Source organism: Podarcis erhardii, assembly GCF_964252035.2.
Source record: "Podarcis erhardii genome assembly, chromosome: 4".
Lineage (NCBI taxonomy): Eukaryota > Metazoa > Chordata > Lepidosauria > Squamata > Lacertidae > Podarcis > Podarcis erhardii.
In genome coordinates this window covers 58,904,277-58,916,682 of record NC_138508.1, presented here as the reverse complement: position 1 = coordinate 58,916,682, position 12,406 = coordinate 58,904,277, and the positions used below count along the sequence as shown (strand labels likewise).

At 41.6% G+C, this 12,406-nt stretch overlaps 1 protein-coding gene across 1 annotated transcript in view; it reads right to left on the bottom strand.

The window, feature by feature from the left end:
• Positions 1 to 3,826: 3,826 nt before the first annotated feature.
• Positions 3,827 to 12,406, bottom strand: part of DIPK2B (divergent protein kinase domain 2B) — a 34,802-nt gene continuing 26,222 nt past the window's right edge. The window contains exons 3-5 of the mRNA XM_081858616.1: positions 11,331 to 11,504; positions 8,235 to 8,523; positions 3,827 to 6,532 (exon numbers count right to left, since the gene is read on the bottom strand). Coding sequence (XP_081714742.1) covers positions 6,192 to 6,532; positions 8,235 to 8,523; positions 11,331 to 11,504 — 804 coding nt within the window. The 3' untranslated portion in view covers positions 3,827 to 6,191. The remainder of the gene's footprint in view (positions 6,533 to 8,234; positions 8,524 to 11,330; positions 11,505 to 12,406) is intronic.

Here is a 12,406-nt window from a genome sequence, read left to right as displayed (position 1 = left end):
GTTTTTGTATTGTTTGAGTTTTAAAAAGAATTTATGTACATTGCCCCGTTTTTGTTAATTTTTTTGAATCTGGTTATATATATTTTATATATACTCTTGTGCGTGTGTGTATATATATAATATATATAGAAAACTGAATATAAATATATGTATAAAAATTAGAGCCTAAATTTTTCTCGTTTTAAGTTTTACATCTATGGTAGATTTGAGGTGTCTACTGTAAAGTATTGCTTACAAAAGTATGAATATTTTTAAAAAATATATATGGTATGTATCCTCAAGATATGATATGTCCTTCAGACTGGTTTATTGTTAAATTGCACTTCTTGCAATTACAGACAAATATAGCTGATGCCAAATCGTAGTAGTAAGAAATGAGAAATAGCCTACCTAGCTAACAGCTCAAAAATAGTAGCATTTTGAAGATTAACTCTAGACACCTTGAAATTTAGCAAGGTATGATCAAGTAAAATAGAATTTTGATGAGACTGATATCTGAGAAGATGACCAAAAAAAGATTTGTACATTCCAGTTGCTTTTTTGAGCAAGTGTAAGGCTATATTGTCTTAAGTACAAATCATGTTCTATTACTGCTTATTTTGTAATTCAAATTCAATTGTAAATTTTAAAGACATTATAATCCTTTAGGGCATCTTATCTGTTTACAGTTTAAAGTTAATAATAGCATTTTATTTTATTAATTTGCTTCCATACTTTCTTAACTGTTACATGGAAACACATTAAATCTAAATCCAAGATCTTTATTCATCCCAGTGGATTAGTTTACTGATTCATAAAGTTCTGCATCAAGTGCACTGATAATTGCAGCTTCCTAACTGTGGTATTTGATGTTGCTGAAACAAAGCACCCCCTTCTTTTTACATTAACAGTTTTTAAATGCTTCTCTTTAGTTAAAAGGATGAGCAGCATTTTCCCAAACCAGAATTTTGTTGAAAGCCAGAGTTTACATACGTTGATGTATCAGATACAATTACTTTAATATGAACACCAGCTTGGAACACAGAAAACATTTCGGGGAATAGAACAGAAGTAAATGGATACCAGCCTAGCTAATCCAATCCAATCTCCTCTCAAGTATTAGAATGTAGGCTGGCTCTATTCACTGACCAGACTGATTGTTCACAGAAAGTCAAATTTTACTTTGTGCTGGAGGAAGCAGAGCAACTTACTTCAATAAGGCTGCTTTACCTGTACCTACTCTAGTACTTTCTATAGGTTGCATTTGATGAGATGATGGAATCCTTGTTTTATAGCCCATGAAGAAATGAACTAAAGCCCCAGTAGTTTATCTGCTTATCACAACTCTCAGGATAGTGTACCTCCGTATTGTAGCCCCCACAGGTGAGGTACCCTTCAGAGTGAAAAGAACCCTTTGGCCATATAGTGCCAAATGATTCAGTCTTCTTGCCATTTGACCCAAACTAACAAAATGAAATTAAATAGGGACAAACGTCTGGTTCTACGCTTGGGCAGGAAGAACCAGCTGCACAAATATAAGATGGGAGATGCCTGACTTGCCAGTAGTACACAAGAAAAGGATTTAGGGGTCTTAGTAAACCACAAGCTTAAGGTGCATCAACAGGGTAATGCAGCACCAAAAAACGCTAATGCTATTCTAATCTGCATCAACAGAAGTCATAGTACCACTTTGAACAGACCACACCTTGAATACGGTGTCCAGTTCTAGGCACCAGAATTTAAGAAGGCTATTGACAAGCTGGAATGTGTGTGGAGGAGGGCGGCCAAGATGATCAAGGGTCTGGAAACCAAGCCTTATGAGGAGCAGTTGAGGGAGTTGGGAATGTTTGTCCTGGAAAAGAGGAGACTGGGGGGATATGATAGTCATCTTCAAATATCTCAAGGGCTGTTGCATGGAAGACGGAGCAAGCTTGTTTTTTCCTGCTTTGGAGGGAAGGATCCGAACCAATGGATTCAAGTTACAAGAAATGAGATTCTGTCACAACCTCAGGAAGATCTTTCTGACGGTAAGAGCTGTTTGACAGATGAACAGACTCCCTCAGGGAGGTTATGGACTCTCCTTCCTTGAAGGTTTTTAAGCAGATATTGGATGGCCATCTGCCATGGATGCTTTCATTGGAGAGAGTTAGACTAGCATACATAAAGACAAGGACCAAATTTTGTTGAGCAATGCCCAAATTGTAAAAGCCTAGAAAAGAACCTGGCACTCACTCTGTTTGCTTTGGACACAAACTGGTTGAGCATTGCTTGACAACACAGGGAAGATCCTTTGTTCAGGGGCCCACTTCACTTTCCACCAGGATAGTTCCACAAAGCATTGGATCAGCCCGTCTGTTTCTTGGTTTTGCCTTCATGGAGTTTCTTCATTCTAGTAGGTTGGTATTTTCACTCATATGTTATCTATAGCTCTTAAACATCACCTTATGTGAGGTAGAGCTTTGAGAGCCATTGTTCATGCCTGAAAGTTTCAGTATCATGTAGCTATGATCTGGAAGTTACATAAAAGTCAATATCATTGCAGCTCTGGTCTAGAATTTAGCTCACAGACTCAGTACTTCATGCAGGAGATGCCAAGAATTTTATCCTATCTTCTGAACAGGAGGAGGAGCTATTTCCAAGGATAATAATAATAATAATATTTTTTTATTTATACCCAGCCAAGGCCAGGCCCAGAGCAGCTTACAAGCAATAATAAAAACAAGATGAATGATTACAACTTAAAAACAAAAATAAAATACAACATTAAAATATTAAAATGTAGCCTCATCGCAGGAGGAGAAGGAAAAGAAAAAAGAAAGAGAGGGAGGGAGGGAATCAAATTGGCTCCAAACCAAAGGCCAGGCGGAACAACTCTGTCTTACAGGCCCTGCGGAAAGAAATCAGATCCTGCAGGGCCCTGGTCTCATGAGGCAGAGCGTTCCACCAGGCCGGAGCCAGAGCTGAAAAGGCCCTGGCTCTGGTTGAAGCCAATCTAACTTCCTTAGGGGCTTGGGACCACTAGGGTGTTGTTATTTATGGACCTTGAGGTTCTCCGTGGGGCATACCAGGAGAGGCGGTCCCGTAGGTACCAGGATATAGACTGGCCTCTAGGCACACGGTATGGTTACTTACAGTAAGGAACATTTGCACATCAAGTTGGATTAATGGGTTCAGCCATAACTTTTCAAATGCAAAAGAAGTTGTTGGTTGGTTGGTTGACTCTTGGAAGCAAAGGCTCAAAAACAGGAATAGTTATTTCAGTGCCTTATCCTATGGCACCCTAGGTATCTCTCTTTGATAGACACAGAGTTCTTATATTTGCTTGTGATAAACTCAAAATGGCAGCTTGTGGTAAACTCACTACAGTGGAACCTCGGGCTGCGGACGTAATCCATGACAGAGGCACGTCCGCAACCTGCAGTGTTCGCATCCTGAAGCGCTGTGTCTGCGCAGGCGCAAAGCGCAATTTGGTGCTTCTGCGCATGCATGAGCGGCGAAACCCGGAAGTAACCTGTTCTGGTACTTCCGGGTTTTCCGCGGTCTGCAACCCGAAAACACGTAGCCTGAAGCATCCGTAACATTAGGTATGACTGTACAGCTGCAGGCTAGATTGGATTTTTAACCCCAGCCCTCAAAAACTTTATTCTTGGCACCACCCCAGTTTAGTTTTCCTTTCAGAATAAGGTGGAAGCAAACTCAGTAAATATTTAAAAGCACAAATCTGTGGTTAGTAATAATTCTATCTCAAGACAGAATCCTTTGAAAGGCTTAAGATAATTGCAATTCATAAATGAACTTTCCAGTGGCTTGGAGATGATTTTTTAAAATGTGTTGTTTTTTTAAAAAAAATTCAGTAGTGGCAAAGGTTTCATTGTCTGATGTTGCTGATTGGGTTTTTTGTTCAGAGCGAAAACAGCAGGAGTAAACATGCATGCTACTTTTAGAGCCAAAATTGAGTTTGAGTTTAAGACTTATGATTATTCTCAAAAGTCATAAACCCATTCATTGGTTGATGAAGGAATTACAGGCATTCAGTTTTCTCAAGCCAAAGGAACCTGCTTGTGATTTTGCTGTGCTTTATTCCAAGGACGGGGAATCTGATCTTCCAGATGTTGTTGGACTATGACTCCCATTTCCCTAACTATTGGCCATGCTCACTAGGGCTGATGGAGCCTCATTTGTTTATTTTTAACATAATTTCCCAAGAACATACAAGTCAGGCTATCAAATCAATAACGAATGCTATAAAACAGGCAGCAAACCCCAAATTAAGCCTAATTCTATAATCAAAATATTAACATTAAAAACAAACAACAATTCTAAAGGAACCAGCAAATGGTACAAAACTGCCCCAGCAAATAAATTAATTAGCCAGCTTTAAAAGAGCCACATCTTCACTAACAGTCTAAAGCAGGTTTTAGACTGCCAACTGTTTTGGGACTACAACTCCCATCATCCCTAGCTAACAGGACCAGTGGTTAGGGATGATGGGAACTGTAGTCCGAAAACAGCTGGAGGGCCAAGTTGGGCCATGCCCGGTCTAAAACAACATAATGGTAGTGTCCAATGCACCTTGCTTGACAAGGCATTCTATAAGGTGGGTGCTACAACACAGAAAATCCTAACTTTGTTACATACTAGTGTCACCTCATAGGGTCAAGGGAACTGGAACAGAAATTTGGATGATGATTGGCTCAGGTGGGGGGAAACATGAAAGAAGGCAGTCCTTAATGTACCCAGGTTCCTTAAACTGAATTGACAACCAGTGCAGTTTGCATAAATCCGGTTGTAATGGAACCAAACTTACTGGCACCCCTCAGCATTCTGACTACAATATTCTGCACTAGTTGAATTTTCAAAATATCTTTCAAGGCAAACTCCAACAATTTCCAGAGGATCACAGGTTCCCCATCCCTGATGTCAGACTTGCTTTCAGCAGTTGGCCAGATCAGGTGCTGGCTGAGGGCCCCAGGGGCTTGGAAAGGGCCCTCAGTGGCCTGTCCTCACCATGCCACAGTCCACCCCTTCCCGCCAGATGCTTTGCAGCATCAGACAGTGATGACCCTTTTAAACAGGGGTACCGAGCGCAGCTCCCAGACCATATTATAAAAGGACAGATAATGCATTTGTTTTCCAACTCCCTTTATTTCTGCCTCATACCCTATAACTTCTTCTGCATTGTTCCATATACTTGGACCACTCCTTCACACATCAAACCATCATCTTGAATAACGCCTTTCTTTATGCATTCACCATCTTCCATTGCCAAGCGACTCTCATTTTTCAAGCCCTTCACCCTATCTCCATCTTCTCCATCTGGGCAAGTACCTCTTGTTATGATCCCATCTCACATTAAATCAATAGTAATCCATTACAGTGGTTGTGATCTTCATCTATCTTTCCAGAAGAGCTGGGGTGTCAGCAAAAGTTCCTTCCCACTCCTGCTGTGAGTGGGCAACCCCTTCAGTTAATGTTCTGTATCTCTCCACAGAATCCTGGCTCATTTGTCATAGGAACAAAAAAAATGGCTCTGGGTATGAAGATAGAATAAAGAAAGGCAAGATTTCAAGCACATATGATGGAAGAAGGTAAAACGCAGGCAGTTTGCTAGTGGGGCCATGTGTGCCTCTGGCAACTTATACTTTCCCTGCCTTCCCTGACTCAGCCCAGAAGGAAAAGGAACGAGGAGCAGAAAGCTTGCAGTTGAAAAGATGGAGCTACCCATGTGTGTTTCACGTTTCCAACAGAAGTGGAGGAGAGGGAAGAGTGATCTGCAACACGGCAGGGATGTCTATGTTGTCCTGAAAGGGACAATTGATTCCATAACCTACAAGTAGTCAGCAAAGCCATAGAGAGCAGTTTCCTAGAAAGAAAGTAGTCACCATTGTAACAACGGCTTGGTTCATCTTTAGCATCCTCTTAAACAACAAGCTTGTGAGATTTGCATTGATCTTGGTGAAGGCATTTGTAAAAGCAAGGTAAATGTGAGACGTTAGAATGTGGTGGCCAGGAACAAGGAGCTCATAGAGATGCTGTGAACCTTTGAAGAGCAACCCCAACAGGACCACTGAGTTTCATCATGGAATGCTTGCAAGTGAATGTCTAATGGTGGCAAAATCAGTGTTTGCCTCCCACTGAGGGATTTCCTGAGTGATTCTATTCTTTTGACTTCAAAAGTAGAAGTAGTAGGTAGATGGCAGCAAGCTTTCCTTTTAGGGTTTACCTCTGTATTTGCAATCAGGATAGCGGTAGGCAAAACGAGGATCACAAGTCTGCAGAGGTTTCAAAATCTCTTCCAGCACTTGAGCTGCCCTGATGACTTCTTGGTCAGTTAGAAAGCTGTCTGCACATCTGCTCAGAGCGCTGTCAATCTTCTCCTGGACAGGAGGCAGAAATTTTTCCTTTAAGAGTTTAGGCAAAAGTTCCTCACAAACCATGATGAGGCTTCGTGTATCCTTGATGGAATTACAGGAGGGAAGCTCAGACTGGCAGTCTGTAACCAGGCAGCTGAATATGTCCTTATGCTCCTCTTGTCCGTCCATCAACTCCTTGCCTAACAGAAAGTAATGAGGAGCTTTGATTATAAACATATATGAACAAGTTCCAGAAGGAGGACCATGTTAGTCTGCATTGGAGCAAAAACAACAAAAGAATGTCAGGGCATCTTAAAGACTAACATTTATTATGGCATAAGCATCTGATGAAGTGGGCTGTACTTCATGAAGGTTTATGCAGTAATAATTTGTTAATCTTTCAGGTGCCACAATTTTATGTGAGCAAATATTATCTTTATACACCTCAGCAGTGTTTAGATTAGATGGTCAGTTGAATTACAAATGGATCAAATTGTCTTTTGACTTTTCCACAGGGAAAATGTATGAGCTAGTAGAAGAACAGAAGTTTTCTCCTGCCAGGTCCTTGGCAAGGTGTGAGGCCTCCATCTCTTCCCATCTTCTAAGAACAGGCATAGGCAAACTTGGCCCTCCAGATGTTTTGGGACTACAACTCCCATCATCCCTAGCTAACAGGACCAGTGGTCAGGGATTATGGGAGTTGTAGTCCCAAAACAGCTGGAGGGCTGAGTTTGCCTATGCCTGCCTAAGAACAAGGATCTTCCATGATGATAATGATAATGATGATGAATAATTAATTATTTACCCTGCCCATATTACATATTATGTTTGAGCGAATAGTTGTGTCCCAGCCCTATCTTTCCATGTACAGGGACATATTGAGCATTCAGTCACGTGACTCTCCTTGAACTCTAAAATGAGACGGACCTCTGAAGGACTGTACTGTACATAATGTTTCTCAATTTGGGCTTTGATCTTACATTTTGAAATTAGATCTAAACTTCGTAGGACTGGGTTTCAGGTAAAAGCTATAAAATGTACAGCAAATGCATGCATCATCAGTCAAATGGTCTACCTTTTGTGAAAGCTGCTTGAGGCTGCCTCAGCTGTTTCTAAGAACTTGTGGACGGGGGATCTGTCCTTAGGGGAACCATCAAGCTGCCTGACAAACAACAGAGCAGGCATTAACCACAAACCTCTTTTTCTCTCCCTAATTCTCCAGAGAAGTTGGGCATACTTTTAATAGATTAAAGTGAATAGCTGGTCCCAGGATCTCTTGATGGGCGGGCCAGGTTGCCCATTTTTAAAAATTTTAAAATGCTGGAACCTGAAGTATCACTCCTTTAGTTTACATATTACCCTTGGTAAACTCATGTGCTTTGATTGCTTACTGCCCATATTTATGCTGCTTGTTCTCTCTGATTACCTGTGCTTGTCAGGTGCCCAGGACTGGACCATGTAGAACATTTTCCCAAGTTGCTTTGACTATAGGTTTTTTGTTTTACCATCCATCCTGGCACTTTCCTCATTTTTTTCTTCTAGCTGAAAGCTAGCTATTTCTCTTCCTTTTTTCCAAACTTATACGTCTAGTTGTCTTGCTTTGCTTTGGAGCTCTCTAGCTTTGCTTCAGGTGGGTACATTTAGAGTGTGCATGTGCTCATTTTGATAATCTGAAAATTTTCTGCTATAATATGAATGTTCATGTATGTGTGTTTGAGTTATGCTCAATGTGCTAATTTTCAGTTGCACAGAATCTTATTGGTATACAGATTGTCACCTTTCGTTCCTTTTAATTAACTGATCTACCATCAAAAAGCTTGAAGCTAAAGATCTATTCCCTCCCGCTCCTGCCTCATCATATCCTCTTGTGACAGATGCTTATTCAAAGATGAAGCTGAGTACCTTCCTGCTTGTCAATGACTCCCAGTGTGCTGGCATCCCGGATAAACAGATGTCCATTGTTGAAAACACCAAATGTGCCAGCATCGACATGGGTAAAGTAGAATAAATAGTTCAGGTCATTGTTCCTCATGGAATTGATGATAGCAAGGAGCTGAAGAGCTAGGTCTGCTGCCACATCAGAAGACGAGCCATAGAATTCCTTCAAAGGTCTGGTGCTGGTAGTGACTATCAGCCGGCCGCAGGACCCCAAGTATTTTGGAAATGGCCACCCTTCTGCTCCAGGGAAAATCTGTCCAACACAGGGGACACAAAATGTGTTAGTGCAAATGTGGGTCTATTTATGTGATGATGTGAAGGTAAGAATACGCCCCACCTTTTAAAAAGCCCCTTTGATCTTGGCTTAACTTGTGCATTGTTTTGCCCTCCTCACCAGAAGTTCCACCACACCTTTTGAAGAAGTGAGCACTGAAGGATTGCAAGGTTTTGTCATATTTTGTTTACTTGAATTCAGGTATTTTATGAAGTGTCAAAGCAAACACACTGCAAGAGCATTGACAGCAATTAGGGCTGTCCACAAACAATCCACCCTGTGTCCCTGCTCTGAGGCCCCCATATCAGGGCAATATGCTATCCTGGGGGCCACCCATCCCTGATTTGTCCCCGAAACTAAGTCTCCCCATCCCCATTTTGTTTAACCCTTAAAACCCTTTTAAACTGTTAGGGCCACAGCACAGCATAAGATTGGATCAAGCATAGGCAAATGCTGGTCCTGTAAGCTAGGGATGATGGGAGTTGTAGTCCCAAAACATCTGGAAGGCCGAGTTTGCCTATGCCTGGATTGGATAGTACAATTTAACAGCTGTTAAGGAGGACGATCCAGTCCTATGCAGGATCTATGCCTCAGCTCTACAGCTGTTGATCCTGTAAGTCATCAAGGAGGAAGGAGAGCCACTGCTTGGGCCTACTTTCTTTTGGGAAGGTGCATCCACTGGTCAGTTAAGTCAGCCTATTTCACGTGCTGCCCAGCTCTCCTTTCTGCCTTATGCCCCCCCTCCTTACAGCCACCAGTCACTCTGGGCCAATCCAACCTGACCAATGGCTGTGTGTGCCCAACTCATCTGAGACCCTTCATATATGCCTGATTTGGCTGGGCCCTCATCCAACCTAGTGCACAGCTTCAATAGCAGTATCCGTCCCAGTGCAACAGCAGCAGTCATGCAAAAACTGCCAGCCGCTTCCAAAATGGTAAAATTTCTTCTCTTGAGGTAGCCAGAATAAAAACCTCCCCTTTCTAGGTCTCCTCTCTTTACTCAGAACAGGCAAACCAATGTCTCAGTCTCCTCCCAGATATCAAAATGGCTGAGGTGATCAGCCATAAATCAGTGTTCACAGGTAATGGCCAGTAAAAGGAAGATTTTATAAGAAATAAATAGTTGTTCCAATTACCCTGTTAAATAACAATGAATGCTGATTGATCACCTCAGCCTTTTTGATGGGCAGCCACTACCCACCAAAGACTGTGCAACAGGGTTGTCCATTCTGATAACATGGTTATGTGTTGACAAAGGTATTCTCAGACACCAGCTTAGTGAAGGTAACAATGCAAAGTAAAACATAAAGATAAAACATGTATTATTAAGTTTTGCAATATTCATAAAGGGGAACAGAAGAAGGAACTATATTAACAGGACTCCCTTCTCCCATATGAACTTGCCAACTCGCTGAAATAAAAAGACCAATTTAAGCACCCCTTCAACAATCTGGGCTGAAGTTAACGCAAGGGTCAGCTTTAAACTGTTTAACAGCTACTCCAAGGCTTTAGATATACACCCTAAGGAATCATATGAGTCAGTAATATGCCCCATTGTATTTAATGGAGTTTTATTAGAGGTTAATGCTTGTTTCTACATTTGTAGACATTAAGGAAGAAAAATGTGAATAATCATGATGTGCTTCTTTTGTGAAAACAACAGAGATACACAGTTAGGTGGAAAAGAACCACCACCTCTAGAGTTGTTGCGGCGATGTGCTTTAGCTTGGCAGTAGTGCCCATCTTTTGCATGTGCAAGGCCCCCAGGTTCAGTCCTTGACAAGACAACCCTACACAAGGAGACTCATATCTGCAAAAGTCTTCCACTTGGCACCCCAAAGACCTTCATATCATATCAGTCTGGGGTCCATAGTTTTGTGGGATACAAACCATTGGTTTCGTTCACTAGAAGTTGGTCAAATATGCCCATGATTTCCAAAAGCAAATACTTAATAAAATGGAACATGTTGCCCTCTAAGATTCTTCCAAATATAAAATTGTCAAGTTATGCACCTAATGTTGACTATCAAGATGTTGCATGTAATATATCACTAAGGCCTCATTCAGCGTCTTAGCAGGATTTCTGATTGCTTAAAAAACACCCTCTCAGCTTAAAATACAGCCCTCTGATTTTATAAGATGTAGGCTCAAGTTTGATGGACAACACCACTTTGGGACTTCTTTTTTTAGTCTGTACTGACTTTTTAATTTCTCTTTCTGAATGGCTAGAGTGTGCACGTTGGAAACCAGCTGTGTGAATTGGCCTGTGAATTGGCTAGTGTGCATTTTTGTCACTCGGTTCATGTTGCATACTTCAGGGAGTTTAATAATGGTTAATTCAAAGGGTCTGGCTTGCTGTGCCTATATTCAATATGTTGTGTGTATACACTGAAAGGGTGTGGGTCTGTATGGCTGTTGTTCACTGTATGGCTGTTCAGTTCACCAGAACCTGTGTGGTTAAGTACCACACAATTTTGCTAAACAAAATAATACTCCCATCCAATGCCATTTTTCATTTGAGCACAGCTTCTCAGAGAGGGAGTCACAGTATAGTGTGCATTGATTCCAATTTTACGAGGTTGTTCTTGATCTCTGTCAAGGCAAGTGTCCAGTCCACTTGGCTTGTAAATTTAGGCTCCTGCAGTTCTCTGTGCAGCAGAGTGGCTATGAAACCTACTGATCCCTATTTTCGAACCAAGTTTACTGTAGCTCCAGCTGGTCAAAATGACTTGAACTTGTGTCATGGGGTGGTAATTTACCCCACAGGAAGACAGATGGAGTTGTACCTGTAACATGATGGGATGTGCATTAACTGAGAGTGTGTAGAGGAGGCGCAATTTATCCCGGTCGGTGAAATGGTCCATGTAGACACTACCAGCATCTGCCACTTCAGCATATCGCCGCACTATTCGGTCCAGCAGCCGTTGTGAAGGGCAGCGAAGCATCGGTGTACTCAGACCCTAAAAAGAAGAGAAGGGGAAAGGGTCAGTCTTGTCTCTGCATATAGCACAGGGGCTTTGATTGAATGGGCCTGTGTTTTGTATGTCCCTTTGTATGGTTAGGACCTGACCCTACAAATTACCACTGCTGTATATAATTAAACAGAGCATCTGAAGAAGCAGGTACACATGAAATTCAATGGCCCTGCTTAATTATTTTCTAATTAAAATCATAGCTGAAAAGTGATGTACAAAAGTACCCATATGCACAGGCATGTTTATATAATAGAAATATGAATAAATTGCTTATGATATTTATAATGGATCCATATGAAAATCACATCCCACTGCACAGTGAAAACTCCCAACAATAGTAGATTTATTCTGAAATAACTAGAGGATATTATTTAGCCCTGGGAATTGGGGGCAGATTGGGTACTTGCAGAGGCAGCACACCCTGTTTTGCCTCCTGAGGCGAAATGAGAAGGTGCTGTCCTACTACCACAGCGTCCCTCACTTGGGAAACGGAAAGCAAAAATAGCCTAATAGCTACAAAGAAACACTGCTATCGGTTTCATATGTGTTGACATTCATACGCACAGGTGTCAAAATGCCTCCTGTATCACTTGGATCTGGGGTGCTCCTGACTGGGCAACCCTAGTTCAAAATGTGTCAGCCAAGATATTGTCTGAGACCTACTGCAAAGCTCAAATTAAACCAGCACTAAAAGAACAGCACTAATTGCCAGTTAGTTTCCAGACAGAATTCAAGGCAGTGGTTCTTAGCTTTAGAACCCTGAATGAACTGGGATCAGGAGATGTCAGGAAAGTGGCATCTGGCATATTCTTAGAACATGAGAATCCTGTAAGGCTTTTGTTGGTGGTACCTGCCGTTTGAAACTCTCTTTTGACAAAGACTCGCCA